Source organism: Anolis carolinensis, chromosome 6 (genome assembly GCF_035594765.1).
Source record: "Anolis carolinensis isolate JA03-04 chromosome 6, rAnoCar3.1.pri, whole genome shotgun sequence".
Taxonomy (NCBI): domain Eukaryota; kingdom Metazoa; phylum Chordata; class Lepidosauria; order Squamata; family Dactyloidae; genus Anolis; species Anolis carolinensis.
In genome coordinates, this window is record NC_085846.1 from 39,712,430 (window position 1) to 39,733,553 (window position 21,124).

General features: G+C 41.5%; 1 protein-coding gene across 1 annotated transcript in view; it reads left to right on the forward strand.

Annotated features, from left to right (window-relative positions):
- Window positions 1-1,395: 1,395 nt before the first annotated feature.
- vat1 (vesicle amine transport 1) overlaps window positions 1,396-21,124 on the forward strand; it is a 42,345-nt gene continuing 22,616 nt past the window's right edge. Inside the window, exon 1 of the mRNA XM_003222497.4 lies at window positions 1,396-1,962. Within this exon, the coding sequence (XP_003222545.1) occupies window positions 1,546-1,962 (417 nt within the window). The 5' untranslated portion in view covers window positions 1,396-1,545. The remainder of the gene's footprint in view (window positions 1,963-21,124) is intronic.

The following is a 21,124-nucleotide window of genomic DNA, read 5'->3' on the forward strand; positions in this document are numbered from 1 at the left end:
TCTCTAGACAGCAAGGACTGAACTTTTTACAGATTTAACTTCTGACAATGTTGTTACTGCAAGTTCATTTTATGCAATTCTATCTTCATTTGTAGTCAATTTGTTAGTAGCCAATGTTTTTTGAAGTCAATATTTTCAAAACACTGCAATGTTTTGGTGCTAAATTCGTAAATACAGCACTTACTACATAACATTACCATGTATTGAACAGCTTTTTCTGTCAATTTGTTGTAAAACATGTTTTTGAGATTAATTTGTAAAATCATAACATAATTTGACGTAAATCCTTATTATTCAACGTTTTCGCTTATCCAACGTTCTGCCGCCCGTTTATGTTGGATAAGCGAGACTCTACTGTATATATAAACTGTCCTTGCCTAGTTTTTCCAATATACCTCACAACCTCTGAAGATGCCTGCTATGGTTGTGGGCGAAACGTCAGGAGAGAATGCTTCTGGAACATGGCCATACAGCCTGGAAAACTCACAACAGCCCCACAATATCTGCTTTGAACTGGGTTAACTGAGTCCACACTGTCATATGTTCCAGTTCAAAGCAGATACAGTAGACTCTCACTTATCCAACATAAACAGGCCGTCAGAACGTTGGATAAACGAATATGTTGGATAATGAGGGATTTAAGGAAAAGCCTATTAAACATCAAAGTAGGTTATGAGGGCAGAGGACAGCTAATGATTGAACAAAGGATGCCCCCAGGCAAGAGACAAAACCTTTCTAATGCTAATTAGGGTGATTAACTGAAACATTAATGCTGGCTTCCCAGTGACAAAGGACTCTTGCCACATCCTGGTCTCTACACGGATATATATTCTTTCCTTTTCTTACTTGGTTTATCCATACCTCACAACCTCTGAGGATGCCTGCCATAAATGTGGGCGAAAAGTCAGGAGAGAATACTTCTGGAACATGGCCACACAGCCCGAAAGACATACAACAACAAAGTAGGTTATGATTTTACAAATTAAGCATCAAAACATCATGTTATAGAACAAATTGGACAGAAAAAGTAGTTCAATATGCAGTAATGCTATGTAGTAATTACTGTATTTACGAATTTAGCACCAAAATATCACAATGTATTGAAAACATTGACTACAAAAATGCGTTGGATAATCCAGAACGTTGGATAAGTGAGACTCTACTGTAATGAGGGATTTTATTCACCTTGTGTGGAAAAGGCCTGTATATTTTTCAATGAAAGGGATCTGCGTGGGCTGGGCCCAGAAAGGCGTATCCAGTGGGCGTGTCCTTCGCTTAGGAGAAAAGGGGGCGGGGCTAGGCTCTAATGCGTACAAAGCGGAGCCTGTAGTCCATTCCGGGTTTTGCTTCTCCAGCTCCGTCCCGCCCTGGCAGCCAGCTCCGGGTCTTTCCTTCCTTGCGTCCCTCCTCCAGCTGTTTTACGCATCTGGCCAGCCGCGCCTTCTCCTCCGAGCTGAGTAGCAGCAGAAGCAGCAGCAGCAGCCCCGCAGCCGAGGTCTCTCCCTCTCCTCTTTCTCAATCTCTCTCTCAACTCGAGCCGCGACCATGTCCGGGGAAGAGGCCGCCGGGGGCGATGCAGGCGCCCCTCCCGCCGCCGCCAACAACGCTGCCTCTCCCCCGACAGAGCCACCCCAGGAGAAAGGGGCAGAGGCGGCAACAGCGGCGGAAGAGAGCAAGCCCGCCGCTTCGGAGAAGGAGCCCGGGCGGCCCTACCGAGCGCTGGTGCTGACGGGCTTCGGCGGCTACGATAAAGTCAAGCTGCAGAGCCGCCAGCTGCCTCAAGCCGAGCCCAGCCCCGCCGCGGGCCAAGTCAGCGTCCAGGTCCGGGCCTGCGGGCTCAACTTCGCCGACCTCCTGGCGCGGCAGGGGATCTACGACCGGCTCCCTTCGCTCCCCTTCAGCCCCGGCATGGAGGCCGCCGGCACCGTCCTGGCCGTGGGCGAAGGCGTCGAGAGCCCCAAGGTGGGATAGGGAAGGGGCGTGGCTTCCTCTTGCAGTGGCGGTAGTTTTTTTTGGGGGGGGGGGAGGAAACAGCCTCGTTGCTGGGCAACCCGGAGAGGAAAGGGTGCCTTGCAACAGAACGAGGCGCGCGCCCTGGCTGCTCCCCGCCCCTAAAAAGGTTGCCTCACGGGGCGCGCGCTACCTGTCAGAAGAAAGGGGCGGGGACCTTTCCTCTCCAGCTGAAGACAATAGCGGGGAGGGGGCGGCGGAGGGGAGCTGGGCGGTGGCGCCACAGAGAAGGGCGGGGCCACGGGGGCGCGCCTTTTGGCGGGATCTTCCCCTTCACTAGGCTGTTTTGTCTCTTCCCTCAGGCTTTTCCTGAGGGACACGCCCTCTCCGCAGTTCAATGTGCGAATCCAGTTCAATGTGCGATTTTATACCTGTTCCGATTTACGAACACATTCAACTGAGGAACAAACCTTGTTCGTAACTTGGGGATGGTGATAATTATTACAGTAGAGTCTCACTCATCCAACAAATGTTGGATAATAAGGAGGGATTAAGGAAAAGCCTATTAAACGTCAAATCACGGTATGATTTTACAAATTAAGCACCCAAAACACGTTTTACAACAAATTGATAGAAAAAGCAGTTCAATACACAGTAACGTTATGTAGTAATTACTGTATTTATGAATTTAGCACAAAAACATCACAATGTATTGAAAACATTGACCACAAAAACATGGACTATTAAAAATTGACTACAAATATAGATAGAACTGCATAAAATGAACTCTTAGTAACACATTGTCAGAAGTTAAATCCATAAAAAGTTCAGTCTTTACTGCCTAAGAAACAGCTGTGGATCTGGGCGGGAGGCAGGCTGCATTGGATAATCCAGAATGTTGGATAAGCGAAGGTTGGATAACTGAGACTCTACTGTATTATTATTAGCTTTGCTCTAGAGCAGTGGTTCTCAACCTGTGGGTCCCCAGATGTTTTAGCCTTCAGCTCCCAGAAATCCTAACAGCTGGTAAACTGGCTGGGATTTCTGGGAGTTGTAAGCCAAAACACAGGTTGAGAACCACTGCTCTAGATTAAGCATGGGCAAACCTTTTTGCCTTGTGGGCCCAGACATGAGGGCCGGGCTAGGAGGAAGGAGGGCCGAGCGTACACTGGGTGGGGAGGGCCCGGAAAAGGACGAGGCCAGGAGAGAGCAGGACGGGGCCTGGGTCATCCTCAGGTTGTCCTCACGGCATAAGGACAGGGCTGCTTGACCCATCCTTATGCTGGAAGGAAAGCAGGGCACGTTGCGACTGCCATGATTCTCCTTCCCACTCTCCTCCCCAATTCTCGGGCTATCCTCTCAGCATTATGCCAGGAGGAGGGCGGGACAGGCGCCTGCCAAGTATGCTCCAGAGGGCTCTCAGACACCGTGTGCCTTCCTTTAGACGTCCTCCCAGCATAAGGATGGGATCGCTCACACTGTCCTTATGCCAGGTGAGACACACTGTGGCTGAGAGTACTCCAGAGGACTCTCAGCTGCTACATGCCTTTCTCACCCATCTTTTTGGAATAAGGATGCAATGGGCCATCGTGTCCTTATGCCACGAGGACAGGGAAAATTAGGAGGGCCTGAGGTAAGCACCCAGGGGGCCGCACCTGAGCCTTAATTCCCTTCAAACCCCTCCAGTAGGCTGCGTTAGTCATGGGGGTTCTGTGTGCCATGTTTGGTCCAGGTCCATCATCGGTGGAGGTCACCGTTTCCCTGGTTGTGAGTGAACTACATATCGCAGAAAGGAAGGTCAGTTTCCCCCAAACCCATTCAGTAATCAAATTTCAGCATATCAGGTATGTGTGCCAAGTTTCATCCCGATCCACCATTGTTTGTGTTCATAGTGCGCTCCGCATATAGGTGAACTACAACTCCTATAAATCCATTCAAAGGCCCCTAGTACTTTTTCTTGGTCATGGGGGTTCTGTGTGTCAAGTTAATTCCAGATCCATCATTGGTGGAGTTCAGAGTGCTCTTAGATTGCAGGTAAACTATACATACCAGTACCTACAACTCATATAAATCATGGTGAATTCTCTCCAAACCTCTCTAGTATGTTCAGTTTCTGATTAATTCCTCTACTTGCTGTGTGCCATAGAAAAAAATAGGAAAGGGTTATGGGAGAGGCAGTGGGCGGGGTCATGCAAATTCCACACCAGTGGTTAAAAACAACAGAAATTACATGACACAAAAAGCACATCACAATCCCAAATGAAACAGATAAACAAATAGCACATTACATACACCAAATACAACAAGCTTAGTAATAAAACCAACATATGCCATTAAAATTCCCTGGACCGCAGGCCACTGAGGTTATCCATAAAAACATTATGCTTAAAATCCTAGAAGCTCTGCTTCTTTAGGCCGTTTAAACATTGCCAAGTCCGGTGTGGCCTTCAGTGATGTGCCTTTACCAATAGCTGCCTGGTCATTGCCTATTATAGGTTACCGGGGAAGGCCTTTTTCCACAGAAAGGTTTTAACTTGTGAGCGAAAGGCCAGTAATGAGGGGGGATATTGCACCTCTTAGGGAAGGGAGTTCCAGAGCCGTGGGGCCACCACCAAGAAGGCCCCTCTCTCATTTCCACCAACCGCACTTGCGATGGTGGTGGGACTTGGAGAAAGGCCTCCTGATGATCTCAGGGTTTGTGTGGGCTTGTAGGAGGAGATGCAGAGCCCCAAGTAGGCTGAGCCCAAACCGTTTAGGGTTTTATAGGCTAAAGCCAGTACCTTGAATTGTGCCTGGAAACAAACTGAGAGCCAGTGTAGGTGCTTCAGGAGCAGAGTCATTCTTTCTGTATATCCTGTCCCCGTACCAGTTGACATTTGTACCAGTTGAAGTTTCTGAACGCTCTTCTGGGGCAGCCGCACGTAGAGCGTGTTACAGTAATCTAATCTGGATGTGACTAAGGCGTGTACTACCATGGCCAGATCGGGCTTTTCAAGGTATGGGGACAGCTGTCACACAAGCTTTGACTGTGCAAAGGTCCTCCCAGCCACTGCCAACACCTGGGCCTCCAGGAGGACCCCCAGGCTGTGAAATCTGCACCTCCAGTGGGAGTGTGACTCCATCCAGCACAGCTTGCAGCCCAATACCCTGATCAGCCCTATGACTGACCAGTAGTACTTCTGTCTTGTCTGGATTAAAGTTCAATTTGTTTATCCTTATCCAGTCCATCACAGCTGACAGGTGATGGTTCTAGGTCAGGTAGGCATAATTGGCATCTAGTGGAAATGAGTAATAGAAATGGGTGTCATCTACATACAGATGGCACCAAACTCCAAAACTCTGAATGATCTCTCCCAACGGTTTCATGTAAATGTTTGCCTGTAATGGGAAAATAATATTAATAAACTTTATTTATACCCCACCCCATCTCCCCGAAGGGACTTGGGGCAGCTTACAACATGGATAAATACAATAAAATACATAGGAAATAAAAAATAAACATAATAATAACACATCAGATCAATATAAGACAAAACAACATACGCCAAAGCACAAGTAAACAAAAATTAATATGCATTTTTTTGTGTGTGTCAGGAGCGACTTGAGAAACTGCAAGTCACTTCTGGTATGAGAGAATTGGCCATCTGGAAGGACGTTGCCCAGGGAACACCCGGATGTTTTGATGTTTTTACCATCCTTGTGGGAGGCTTCGCTCAAGTCCCTGCATGGAGCTGGAGCTGATAGAGGGAACTCATCCATGCTCACCCTGGGTTGGATTCAAACTGGCAACCTTCAAGTCATTAGTGCTGCCAGCACAAGGATTTAACCCACTGTGCCACCGGGGGCTCCTTAATAAACAGAAATCATTTGTTAAACTCACAGTCATTTCTATAAGTTAAATAAGAGCCCTACTGCCCGAATCAAATGTCCCTCCTCTGATTTGATTGATATACTGGTAATGGAGGCTGACAGCATAGCCACACAACCACCCATGCATTTATTTTATAGGGAAGAAAGAATTCATTTGGCCCACTCCTAAAGTCATTGGAATTGCCTTTGAGTAGAGGTAGTTTCTGGACTGGGTCGTCTAACCTTTCCTCTATCTAAAGCACAAATATTCTGAGGAACTAAGTATTTCTTAATGTGATGAGGTCTGGAGACTCAAAGCGGCTCTCAGCTAAAAGCATTGCAATACAACTTTAAATATGTAAGTACTGTATTGAAACAATATTAAACACCAGTAAATGCATATAAAATCACAGCAGCCTCTGATGATCTTGGGGCAGTGTGGACTCAGGGCCCTTCCAGACAGGTCCTATATCCCAGGATCTGATCCCAGGTTTTTTGTTGATCCCAGATTATCTGGCAGTGTGGACTCATATAATCCAGTTTAAAGCAGAAAACCTGGGATCAGATCCTGGGATATAGGGTCTGTCTGGAAGGGCCCTCAGTTCAAAGCAGATATTGTGGATTATCTGCCTTAATATTCTGGGTTATATGGTTGTGTGGAAGAGCCCTGAAACCTTTCCTTCCACCATTCTAGGGCTGAGGAAAGGAAGCCAGATTTGCCTCCATTTCAGTCTGGTGTTTAGAAAGGTGGAAGTCTTTGGGCCCTTTCAGACAGGACCTATAACTCAGGATCTGCTTTTCTGCTTAAAACTGGGTTATATGAATCCACACTGCCAGATAATCTGGGATGAACATAAAACTTGGCATCAGATCCTGGGATAAAGGGCCTGTCTGGAAGGACCCTTTCCTGAGCAATCCTGTTGGGCAGGAGCAAGGAGTGGTCGGTCCATGAATATAGGAGTGTTGCTCCTCGTTTCTTGGTGCTAGAACTATATGTACTGGGCCCTTGGTTTCCACTAAGGCACATGTGTCAGAGGGCCTTCCACACAGCCATATAACCCAGAATATAACCGAGCCATATAACCCAGAATATCAACTCAGATAATCCACAATATCTGCTTTGAACTAGATTGTGAACTGCTGTGTTGAAGGGGCCTGACTCAACGCTGAACCGAATCTGGGCTGCCATGTCATTGGATGTGGCTGGAGTCCAACTTCTGTGTTCCTCATCATTAAACATCACGACTAGAGCTGATGCTCCCATACAGTAACACCCATGGATTACCATAGCCAAGCAAAGATTCTCTTCCTGGTCTCCATAGCCCAACGCTCAAACCGCTGTTCCATTCTGGCTCTCTTATTGATAAATCTGTATAGTCAGGAATTTGGATTTAGATCAGGCATGGGCAAACTTCGGCCCTCCAGGTGTTTTGGATGCGATATCTGACTTTAAAATAGCATTTTACCTATTTCCAACCTCAGAGCCACAAGTGCTGTTGGGTTGCAATTCCCATTATCCCCAGTCCTCATAGTGGATAATCAAAAGTGGTAGGAGTTCTTGTGCAATAACACCTGGGGACCCAAATTTCGTAAAAACCAAAGAGCAGCCTCTGTATGCATGAATTTTCCATCCATGGATTCAACGGCTCTATGAAGGCAACCAGAAGGAGGTTGTGGCTGTTGATAAAAATGAATTTGGCATCCCTGCAATAGGGTTTGGTTCCAGAACCTCAATGGATCTCAAAATCTGTGGATGCTGAAATCCCATTCTATGCAAAACATCGAGGATTGCTTTTAGGATTTCATTTTGGAATATTTTCAAGCAGTGGATGGTTGAATGAGTGGATGGATACTACAGGGTGTTTCAGAATGGACTCAGTTTCAAAGCAGCCTGTTACAATTAAAAAGAAAAGTTACAAATCATTTCATGAATTACCAAGTTTCACTAACCATTCTGAGCTAGCAACAAATCTAAAATGATAACCCGCAATTGAAGGGAGATGTTGACAAACTGGAATGTATCCAGAGGAGGGCGATTAAAATGATCAGGGGTCTGGAGAACAAGCCCCATGAGGAGTGGCTTAAAGAGCTGGGCATGTTTTAGCCTGCAGAAGAGAAGGTTGAGAGGAGACATGATGGCCATGCATAAATATGTGAGGGGAAGTCATAGGGGCAAGGGAGCAAGCTTGTTTTCTGCTGCCCTGGAGACTAGGACGTGAAACAACGACTTCAAACTACAGGAAAGGAGATTCCACCGGAACATTAGGAAGAAATTCCTAACTGTGAGAGCTGTTCAGCAGTGGAACACTCTACCCCAGAGTATGGTGGAGGCTCATTCTTTAGAGGCTTTTAAGCAGAGGCTGGATGGCCATCTGTCGGGGGTGCTTTGAATATGAGTTTCCTGCTACTTGGCAGGGGGTTGGACTGGATGGCCCACGAGGTCTCTTCCAATTCTATGATTCTATGAAATGGAAACTCTCTCATTAGGCTTCTTGTTAAGGTGTTGCCATCTTGTGAATGACTAAGGCTAAGGGCTGTTTATTTGCATCTGATGGTGATCATTTGGAACTCTATGCCCCTTCCATTCAAGTGGTAAAGGTTTCATTCATGGGAGGTTTGTGGTTGCAGAGAAATGGTGATTACAAATCAGGTCCATCTTTTTTGAAACACCCTGTATAATGGCCCCTTGGTATCTGCTGGGGTTTGGTTCCAGTACCTCCATGGGTACCTAAAACTGTGGACACTATGCAATTGCAAAGTCAAATTGTGTCCCTTATATAAAATGGCAGAATCAAGGATTGCCTTTAGGATTTTTTTTTTTGGGAATATCTTCAAGCAGTAGATGATCGAATGGGTGGATGCACAGTATACTGAAAAACCTCCTGCAGAGTGCTTTGTTCCTTCCTGCGTATAGATGCACCCTTTCCTGCCTCCACGCCCAGCATGTGCGCACTTGAGAATAAGGCATAAAGATGCCAGAGCATCTACATTTCTTGTATTAAAATGTTAGTCACACCTGCTCTCTCCTTTTCCTTCCCCCCAAACATATGCAGCTATTAAAGTTGAGGTGGTTTACGGTATGTGTTTAAGTGTGCTGGTTATCTCGATCAGTTAATGAAACATGTGACTGAAAACATTTTGCTCAATCAACAAAGAATATGGGACTCAATCTTATCTCTGTGCTTTTGATAGAGGAAAGGTTAGAAGACCCAGTCCACAAACTGCCTCTACTCAAGGGCAATCCCAAAGGTTTTAGCGGTCGGTCAAATGAGTCCTTTCTTCCCTATAAAACAAATGCTTAGGTGGTTATGTGGCTATGCTGTCAGCCTCCATTACCAGTATATCAATCAAATTGGAGGAGGGACATTTCCCCATTACCGGCAGTCCCCTAGTTGTGAACAATATAAGTTCTGTAGGTTTGTTCTTGAATTGAATTTGTTAGTCAGAACATAAACATTTTAAAGTGTAGCTCCAGCCTCTATCTCTCTATAAGCTTTTGATAGCACTGGGAAGTGTAACACTCTGTGGTGTTTATTTTACTGTCTGTGCCCCTTGTTCAAAAGATTTCACCTCACTTTCTGTCCCTATGATCATTGGATTTTGAAAAAAATGGCTTGTTGTGGAAACAAGGATTGGTGCTAAAGCTTCAGTGGAGACACTTTTTTCCCGTAATAACTGTTTCAGGAGTAAATTTCCCTTCCAACGAGTAGATTTCTCTTACTTCTTGTTGTCTCACCATGGTTCATAACTAGGAGTCATATGGTATGTAAGTAACTCAGTTACTGCCTCTACTGGACCAAAATATTGGAAAAACAAATTGAGCTTCCTATCCCCTGCCTCTCACATCAAGGTACATGGATTACCAATATTATGTTGACACCAGAGCAGGAACATTCCTTGGAATCAATGCATAATAATAATAATTAGGGTGCTCTTTCATGACATCCTACACCAGCTGCCTGAGGTACCCATTTCTTTCTGCCTAATGGCAGAGTTGGCCCTACCCTTTTTACATACTGATGGTTACATGTAGTGCTGGTCAGTTATCTCAGGATCTCAAGCTGTGCATGTGAATATTGGTGCATATGTAAGGTTAGGTAAAATTAGGCTTGGTGCAACCCCATTGTTCCCGTGTTTGTGCAGTTACTTTTGTGTGGAATGACCAAAGGTTTCTTGGTTCCATTGGATTTCGCAACAAGAATTTATTTGATCTATAAAATGACATCAAGCACAACATCCTTAGGTATAGAAACCCTCCAATAAAGTTTAACTAGGAGGAAATCAAACTGGTTTGTGGTCTAATTCTGTAGAGTTAGAAGTGGTCTTCTTTCTAAGTCAGTGTTGGTGTCAGTGATATTTATTGGATTCTCTGCAAATTAGAAATGTTTATCTCAAAGCAGTTTTGCTGAGTGCCAAATCATGACTGGGTCGCCTTAGATCACCCTTCAGGAATACACTTAATGTACAACCATTTTCTTCCTTTACCCATAAAATTAAGTGGTAGTATTAGGCCTCTTTGTCATCAGTTTGGATCTGCAGGACAACTAATCTAGATACTTAAGAAAACAAACAAAACTATGTTAGTTTTTGCCTAGGGATTTAAGTGTAGGGTTTGGAACCAGTTGTATATGCTGCAAACATTCAGTCACTTTCAAACTTGTTTTATGGGATTCCTGGAAATAAGATTTTCTGTGTTCTATTATTCTATGAATACACTTTACAGATTCCAATGGTGGGGTTTGCTGGGACAGAGGACATGATATTCTGGCTAGTCTGTTGAAGCAAGATTCACATATACTTCTACAAAAGCCATTAAAAAAGAGACTCCCAACCTACTCCCTCTAGATAAGGTGTAATTCACATAATGTTTGGGGATCTAATACCGTGTTTCCCCGAAAATAAGACCTCCCCAAAGAATAAGACCTAGCAGGGGTTTGGGGGGATTGCCAAATATAAGGCCTCCCCTGAAAGTAAGACCTAGCAACTAAGGCTGCAGCAGAGTTCCATTGGGAAGCATGGCTGCAGGGCAGAAGCAGCACTCATTCATACACACCGGAGGGAGGGAGGGAGGGAAAGTGCTTGCTTTCTGTGCCCCCCTCCCTCCCTGCCTTGCCTTGCCTGTCCCCAGCCGAGGCTTGAAAAACCTTCCGTGCCTGCTACTGCGCTGCCGTTTCTTCCTTCGGAGACAAGGCCATGCTGGCCATGCTCCCTTGCTTCCCAGAGGCTTCTGATTGGCTCCTGGAGCCAGGGCAAGGGAGGGTGGGAGGGAGGGAAGGAAGAGGGCTTTCGTCCTGCTGCTTTTGCTCCTTAAAGGTACAGGACGCATTGGGATTCTCCTCTCATCTTCCTATCCTATGCCATGAAACTGATTATTTTATACTATTATTCTATTGCCATATTATTATCATCATATTCTGTTACTATTATTATATCCCATTATTATATTATCCTATTAATATATTTTAAACCATTATATTATATTTTTCTATTATTATTATTATATCATTATATTATTATTCTATTATTATTCTATTATATTTTCATATTATTATATTATTATTCTGTTATTATTAAATTCCATTTTATATTACCCTATTAATATATTTTATATCATTATATTCTATACTATTATTCTATTATATTATCATATTATTATTTTATTATTATTAGCATATTCTGTTATTATTATTATATTCCATTTTATATTATCCTATTAATATATTTTATATAATTCTATTCCATTCTATTATTCTATTATATTATCCTATTATTATTATATTATTATGCTATTCTGTTATTATATCCCATTATTATATTATCCTATTAATACCATATTATTATCATTTTCTGTTATTATTATATCCTATATTATATTATCTCATTAATATATTGTATATAATTATATTATTATTATATTATCAGATTATTATTATAGTATATTATATTATTCATCATTCATGACTACATTGAAACTAGAATAGAGAGAAATCAGCGTGGAAACCTTGTGAAACCTAAATTGCAAGAGGTACCATAGATTGTTGTACATGTAAATAATGGTAGTAACAAGAAATTCTTGATAGGATTCATAGTTTGTCTGGTTATGCTGGTTTGTGATGACAACTACTTTACAGTATATAATAAATGTTCATTTTGTTGTTCAACAATAAATGTGAGCTCTTCTTCATGGAAAAATAAGACATCCCCTGAAAATAAGACCTAGTGCATCTTTGGGAGCAAAAATTAATATAAGACCCTGTCTTATTTTCGGGGAAACAGGGTCTATCTGAGGGGACCCCTGTTGTGAATGATTATTCTATAGCAATTTTAAAAACCCTAGAGGTGTTTTAAAAATTGACTATGTATAAATGTACACCAGTGAGCCTATTGTTCCTGTTTTAGTCTGGTTGAAGAACTGTGCTTCACCCTTGCTCCCAAATTCAATTAATCACAAGACCAAGGAGAGCTGCTTGCAAGATTCTTCTTTAAAAAACAAACAGACAACATCCTCCATTATTTGTACGTGGGTCTTATTCTTAAGGTTTATAACATCTGGGAGGGTGTTTCACAGAGAAAAGAAAAAGCTCAAAGAATTGTTCATTCCAGTTGTTGGACTGAATCATTTGGACCGGGTTTTCCCTGTTTCTTTAAAAACAAAACTCCCAACCCTCTTGATTCTGTTAAAGCTATCCCGAGAAAAGTTCCATAAAACACATGGCAAACTACCTAATGGTCCAGTGCCTTACCCAGGATTTTAAAATGTTACATTTGTAATACGAGTGTGTTAATTCTTGGTAATTGAGTCCAAAAAGTAACATTTCCATGTTTGCTCATTCTTTGCTTCTCCCTATATCTTACTTGGCCTTTTTCTAATACAGTCAGCCTTCCACATTCACTGGGGTTTGGGGAACAGGCTCCCCACGAAAGTAGAAAACCATGATTTTTAAAAAAATTGAAAGAGAACATATCTCTAGACATTTCTAGATGTTCTAGCATGACTGTTGTTAATGTCTCTTGGAAGCTGGCCATGGAATTGCACTGGAAAACCTGGGAATTCCTAGGGAGGTGTTTTCTCTAGAAATCTGCAAGTCCTACAACATGATCAGAGGAAGATGACCATAGGGTCATAATGGACGACATAGAGTTTGCTAGAGAGAACATTTTAAATCAAATCCATGAATAATTAAATCTACAAAAGTCAAAACTCCAATGGATTGCTATATATAGGTATAGTATATTTTTAATTCATAATGTTTTAACTGTTTTATGTGCTGTTTTATATTGGTTTGTATGGGCACCTAATTGTTGCCACTGTTGTAAGCTGCCCTGAGTCCCTTCCGGTGAGAAGGGCGGGATATAAATGTGAGAAATAAATAAATAAATAAATAATGTTATGATTCCATTTTGATTACCATTGTTCCATCCACTGAGTTTAGAGCGGGGCATTTTGAATTATCATCCGGAGAGTTCTAGCCAGTTCTAATCAAACTATATTTCATAGGAGATTGCTATGGCAATTAAAGTGGAATGGTAATGCTACAACTATGCAGTGTATGAAAGAACCCTAGATAAGGGAGACAGGTTGTGGGAATGAGGAGGAGGAGATAACCAGAGCATGGAAATGTTACTTTTCATCTGCAACTGTCAGGGTTTCTTATAGATATAGTACAACTGTAGCCTTTCCAAACTATAAATGTTGGACAGTTTTTTCATAGTTCATAAGGCCTATGGTGGTTGTCTGTTCATTTTTATGGTATGAAGATAGACAATGGGTACTCCTGATGACAAATTTTGGTACTACTCGCCAACCAGTAGCTATTCCTAGTGGATTTTCTATAGTAAAAGTTAAATATGCCTAAAAGGTTTTTGGGTAAAAAATTATGGAAGAATAGGTAGGAAAATTAGAAGGCATGGGAGGTGATATCTGGAAGCCTCCACCCCTCCAAATAAAACCCCGTGAATGGGTAGAGCAGTTGCACAATAAGCCCTTGTGCAGAAACACCCACTGGTACCATTCACTTCATAGAGAGCGCAGTCTATTTCAGCGCTGTTGTATTGGTTGGTTGGTTGGTCTGTGCTTAGTGCTTTGAAGCCCTTGTAAGAAGGAAGGCAGAAAGCCTGAGTTGAGCTGCTGGGAGCATTAAAGGACCTGGCATCCATCGTCTTCAACAAGAGACAACAGCTGGCTGTTTTCCTACGTAAATGGGCATCCTGCTGAGAAAACACAGACAGGCAGCAGCGCCCAAGCAATGTCTCCTGATGTTCTGTAATTACTTCTGCATCTCTACCTGTTTGCTGGGCCAGGAAGGGATTAGCATTGTCTTAAGCAGGCAGGGATGCCCTTGGTTTCGGTTTCTGCATTGCTGTTCTGCCTGTTCTTACAGAGGTCATAAATCTTACAGCCTTCAGCCTGAAACCCTGTTTTAGAGATAAGTTTTCTCCCATGACATTTTACAAAATGGATAAGATGAACTATAATTTGCAACATTTACAAGTGGGGCCTGCAATGAAATCTTCAGTGTGGACAACTCATGCTCAGATCCCCAGTCATGCCATTAAATTTCTCTTCTGCCTTGGTATTCTGTTCCTGTCCTCATTAGCGGGCCAGTATTCTGTGGTTACTGAGAAAACACTTTATTATTTAAGATTTCTACCCTGTTTTGCCTTTTTGTAATTTTTCAAACTTTTGGTTCTTCCAGATGTGCTTCTTACACATGGATGGTTTGACTTTATAAAGACCAGGATTTAATAGGTTGAATTATGAAAAACTTCTGATTTTCTGACATTTGACATTTTAGCACGCTCTTGAGTAAAACAACAGCTTTTCAATGTTGTCTGCTAATCAATATCTAAATCTTTAAAATGAAAAAAACAAAATGGCCACTAGAAACAAAAAACCAGTGGCAGCATATCTGAATATTACCTGTATTCATATGCAGCTCCCCTTTTGGTGTGCTGATTCTAATAATCATGAAGATTTTATTTAATTAATAACTACAGGATATTCCCAAAGAGAATGGTTGTCAGAAGCAAAATATAAGCCAATACCACCAGAGGTTTTATTTTGTGTGATCTTCCTACCCTTGAATAAAACTTAGGTTTTTTTATACGTCATAGCCATAGTACTATGATTGCATTTTAACTACATGGCAGCATCCATAGTTTTGTAGTTTGGGTTGGCACTATTCCTCCCTAAATTGCAAATCCCAGGATTCCCTAAGATATTGCCATGGCAGTCAAGCTGGAATTGTAATGATGTAGTTTTTATAGAGTGAAAAGGTCCAGATTTGCCATTTGGATCTGCAATCATTCCATTTTCTGTGTCTCCGCTTTTGGTTCTAGATTCCAGTGCATGCCTCTATGAGGTTGTCATTTTCACAGTCTCCCTTGCCATTTTTACAGTGTTTTAGAGCTAGATGCATGCTCCATAAGCAAGATAATCAGGTTATTTTGATTCTGAGTCAAGTTTGGAATGGAGAACAGGAACACAGAGACACTTCTTTCTGACTGATTTGGCTCCAGAACTTGCTTAGCTATTTGTTTATTACTTCATCACTCAAATCCCTAAATGATGGGCAGTAGAAACAATGTGAAATCCCATCATCCTAAAACAACCAATGAACCACAAAATCCCCCAGCGGAGCAAAAAGTAACAAAGCACAGATTAAAATACTTTCTACCATAGTCATAAATTTAATGGTAACGAGAAAGGCGTAACATTGAATACACATCAGAACGGCATCATGAACTTCAGATATGAAGATCAGAGATTAAGATGATGTAAATTATTTTAAAATTATATTTTATGGGGAGTCATACTTGGAAGACAGGAAAATAGGTGCTGGGTGAACTTTCTGTAAGGGATTCACTCTATAACTGGAGGACTTTTCCTGAAAATCTCTCTCTGGAACTTAGCAAAGTTACAATTTCCAGAATCTCTGAGCCAATGTGACCATGCCCATGCTGTCAGATGTGTGCGTGAATCCAGAGTTATAGTCCAAAAATGGGATGTTTTAATATTCTCCACGTCTCAGGCTGGAGTTCATTTGAACTGTCTTATTAATTATCAAGATTCACCTACTGTTCCCAAGTTAGTAATTTGTTGCATTGTTACATGTACTCTTTCCCTTTTTGTCTGCACTCCTAATTAATTGAAAATCAAATTTCATGTGCTAAATGCTTGGAATTCCAGCTGAAATGAATCCAGAAATTAAAATGAGAAGAAAGAATTTTTGAAGTTCTTCACTGGTATATCTTAAATATGTTGACTTTCAGAACAATGACGTCGGTTGGAAGCATAATGTAGTGGTGTCTGCAATGCTACTCCATTGATCTCTCCTATTAACATGTCTGTCTCTTGGGTGGGACTTTGGCAGCAGCCATAAGCCAGTGCTTGTCAACTCAGGATTGAATATCCTGCATTAAGTCCCCCCGGCTTTTATTTATTTAGTTGAGCACCGTTCTATACTTGATGAAGAATGCCACGTCTGTAGCAATTTCTTCTACTGCTGTGTGACTTCTCATTAAATGCTCATTGATGTATGTTGTTGATTCAAGGCATTCTTTTCTTTCCAAGACTCTTTAACAGGCACAAATTCCTTCTCAACATCTGTGAGCAGAAAATTGTGCAGCAATTCCTGAGATGCTAATTTTGCTGGTGGCAATTTTGTTTTTCTGAATTGTATGAAAGGATGAGCATATAGATCTTTTTACATGGGCTGTACATGGAGCCTGAGCTTGGAGACTTGAGTCTGATTTAGCTCCTGATCCAATGCATTCCAGTCTACACATCAAATCCAGATTGATCTTTGGCAATTGAGAGCACCCACTGGCTTGCATTGGGAAAAAAACAAAAAACAAACCCCTCGTAACTTCTTTATAAGCTGCATATTATATAGAGACATGGTAAACTTCAATTAGGTAATTTACCATGCCAGTTTTAAGACAGGTGAACGCAAATTAGTTTTGTGCTAGCCATCTGCAAAGTCTGTTGCTTTTCAAAAAGCAGAAATACGTTTCAAATACTATTCATTGTATTTTATATCTTGATAACTCATGTTGCTTTTCTCCTAACGTTATCCTCCCATAGTATGAGTCATCTTAATATAACTAAAACCAGATATGATGATAGTGATATGACAGTATGCATGAAGAGAGAGCGCTTGTGTTTATTCTGTGAACCACCCATCTGGTGAGATTGAGTAATGCAGCAAAAAAAGAAAAGAAAAGAAAGAAAGGGGGTGACAAATGGGATGAATGTTTTAATAGCTTTTCTCCCTGATGCATTGGATGATCTTGCATGACACTGGTTGATATTTCTCTGTCATTCTTCCATGCTTCCTTCCCTAATGTCTCCTATTTGAGAAGGTGAGTCCTGCCATTGTCAGGAGCTGGAGCAATATTACCAAGGACCAGATCTTGATAAAGTTTCTTTTTTGAGTACAGCTCTAAGAATCAGCCAGATGATACTTGCGTTAATGATTTCTAAGGTTCCTAGCAGTAGGTATTCCTTTTAAGGACCGTTTCACATTGCAAAATTAAAATGTTATGATTCTATTTTAAATGCCATGGTTGCATCCTATGGAACCCATGGTTTGTAGTTACCGAAACTCTAGAGGTACTATGTGGTGGAAATTCATAATGCCTGTTCCTAAACTACAATACCAGGAATCCATAAGAGGTTTCCATGGTAGGTAAAAGGGGATCATGATGCTATAATTGTTCAGTGCTGAAGTGCCTACGTCATAATAAAGGGATGTGACAAAGTGCTTTCAGAATTGCCTTTTTGCTTTCTGCTGGAAGTCTTTACTGAGCTTGAAAAAGTTACTTTGTTGGGCAGCTCCTAGGGTTCTCACTCTGGTGGGGGAATCGAGAGTTGTAGTTCAAAAAAGCAATGTTCCCAAGCTCTTAATATCCATGCCATATCTAGCTACAATGTCTAATAATAATTCCCTGGTTCATGGTTCTACCTTGAATCTTTTATAAATCAAAGTTCTATTTTCACTACGATTTTTCTTTGAAAGATTTCACATTCTTCATATGAGCTGAAAATCTGCTATCTTCTTGTCACAAGTTAATGCAAAAAAATAGTGTATCAAGATTGATCTTTTGTGTGAAATTTATGCTATTTCATAGTTGGTAACTTGGAAACAAACATCCACATTGTCAGCTCTAGTGGCTGTTCTGAGTTGGGTAGGGAAGGGTCAGTTCACTGGAAATTCTTTGTAGATGAGAGACATAGTTATTTGAGTTTCAGATGAGATCACCAGTTCGTTCAATACAGATTAACTTATGCTGCATTCCAGCCACCCTTCCAAGAAATTCATATGTGAATTCATATTTTTAAATTTCCTACTCTGAATCAACTTTCTGAATGTGGTTTGAGGATTGGACTATGACTCTGGAGACCAGGGTTCAAATCCTCTCTTGACAATGAAACCTTCTGTGTGATCTTGCAGAAACCACACACTCTAGGTCTCAGTGGAAAGCAATGACAAAACATTTCTTCTGAATAAATCTTGTCAAGGCAATAGGCTTGCCTTAGGGTTGTCATAGGTTGGAAGTGAGTTGAAAGACAAGTTATGGTACTCAGGAGCAGTTCAGATAGAAAAGCTATGGAGGAATTCACCTTTCTCCACAACCTCTTCTCTTTCCCTTTCTCTTAAAGCTGGCTTCATTTGCAGTCTTGTACTACAACTATAGGAGGAAGTGATTAGGGGGAGGGTTGAAGGGAGTGCTTAGCATCCCCTTCCTGCTGGCCCCTATAACCATTGCGCCCCTCCTTTTGAAAAATCACATTTCCTGCCATCATGTCTCTGTTTGCATTCACTGGAATGGAAAAGGCGAACAATTCTGTAAACTTTGTTAGAAATGTTCACAGCTTGAGTCCTGGTCCTAAAAATGCTATTAAGAGTTAGGTTTAGGGATGGACAGATCTGTCTTCTTTTTTTTCTGTAATGGTCTCATCTTTTATGAATCCTGTCTCCATTTCACTTTAATATATGAATATTTTCAATAAAGATTTTTTTATATTTCTGTGCACATTTTCCTGCATCCAAAAATTAATTTGGTGTATTTGTGAGCAATTTACTCTAATAGTACATTTTTAAAAATGAGCGTGTTTTCCTTAATAGAAGCTCCCTTGTATGCTGTTTTCCTTAAAGTATGCCTTTCTTGTTTTGATTGGGAACATAGTTGCAAAATTCAGAAAAGTGTTGAAACCAAAGGATAATTTTTGTTCTGGTTTCTGTCTTCATTCCGGAACTACAAATTAGGTTGGTTGTATTTAAAAAGAGAACCAAATTAATTTGTCCCCCATCTGTGATTGTGAGTGACTGAGAGCTGACCAAGAAAACTGGAACATATGTTGCTCAAATAAGTGATTTTCAGATCCAGATCCCTGCAGTTCAGACCAATGGAAAGATTTTAGAACTAGCGAAATTGCTGCTAGCTAAATTGAAAGGCTTGGGGCTCTTTTTGAGGAGGGGAATTACGTTATACATGCAACGTCTGCTTCAATATCTGAAAAGTTCATTTCCTCTTATCTGCATCATAGAAGTATCTGCCATCTTTTGCGTGCACAGTACGACTCTGCTTCAGATACTACATCGATTGTTCATGCATATAATCCACTGATGTGAGCAGTGAATTACAGAAGCCAATTCACTGCCACAATAACTGCAGCAGCTTACTTCTATGTAAAGGCTTGAAAAATATGTAATACGTGCTGATTTTTTCATGCCTATGAAACTCTCAAGTGTTTTTTTTTTTTTTTTGGAAATGTTACCAAGGAATTCAACAATATCCCCCATCTCTAGAATGTGTCCTCCTCACCCTCACCCTCACCCATTCCTGTCTGAATGCATCGATAGGCTTCAGATAGATGTCTTTAATCTTTCTCCCCTCCAGGCTGAATCAGGGCTGCTGATTGTGACAAAGTAAGCATGCATGCCAGCTGTCTATCCTAATGGTTACAAGTTCCATATTTTATGCCTTTAAGAGTTAATTGGATGGTGCTAAGTGTACATTACAAGGAACCATGAAACACAGGGTTGGATTTGGAAGGAAGAAGCTGTTGAGGAGTACCACCCTCTTTTTTCTCCAAGTTATGATGGCTCTTCAAAGCATTCCCCACTACCATTTTAGATCTGTATATTTATAATGGCAAGGGTAATATATATTTGGACCACTATAAATGCCCTGTCATCCAATGTTTTCTTTCAAAAATAAATTTTTAAAAAGGTGAAAGGGTTAGAGAGGAAGATTCCCCTTGCATATGGCTGCCCCCAGTCCGCCTTAAGAAGCATAGTCCTCAGCTTGGAAGAAGTAAGCAGGACTGTTGGTGACTGGGGCTCTTGGAGGTCTCCCATTCACAGAGTTGTCATATGTCAGTCAAGTTGATGGCAAATACAGTGGGCCCTTGGTATCAGTTGGGGCTTGGTTATAGGGCCTCCCATAGGTACCAAAATCCATGATGCTCAAGCTCCATTGGGTGTATTGTCATAGTAACATGATTTGCTTAAATGAAATGGCAAAATCTAGGTTTGCTTATTTGAATTTTTAAAAATATGTTCAAGTCCTGGATGGTGGAATCCATGGATAGAGAATCTGAGGACCAGCTGTAACAACAATGTGTGGCCTGAATGTAAGAGAAGTAGAAATGTTTCAGAAACCCAGGATTTTTTTTTAAAAAAACACACCTTATGTGCAGTATATTTACAGGTTGTGCTTTGAAATTTTTTCTACAATATACAAACTATAATTTACACATGAGAGGTATACATGCTAATATAGATCCAATGGCCTTGCTGCTTGGGAGGTTCTGGTAGTTGTTCAGAAAGGTAACATACAAGGATTCCTGTGCATAATAGGCTCATCTATTTCTAGTGTCAAAAACAACAGTATCTCATAAGCACCATATGTCTACTGAGGGGGGCGAAACCTGCAGTGCATTCAATATATGGAGCCCAAAATTTCCTTGGATAATTTTAAAGAATATGTGGTTTTCCACTGTAGTGCCTGTCAGTGTTTGAAAGCTGGTGGGTCCCTGCTGAGCTATAAAAATGCTGAACATAACTGCTGGAAGAATCACAGCAGTAATTCCAATATCTGATTAGAGGTTCCAGAAAGCTAATAGGGCACTATCCATTTTCACATCCTCTGTTTCTCTCTGTCCACAAGGGTCCTATCATTTGCACTGAAGTTCTAGAGTTAGGAAACATTGTCCTGTCAATATGACGGATTGGGCTAATTTTGCTTGCAGGGCATTCGTCTTGTGACGGTGCCCTTTCCAACTTCCAGATGTACATTGCAGGAAGGGTGTGCTAGC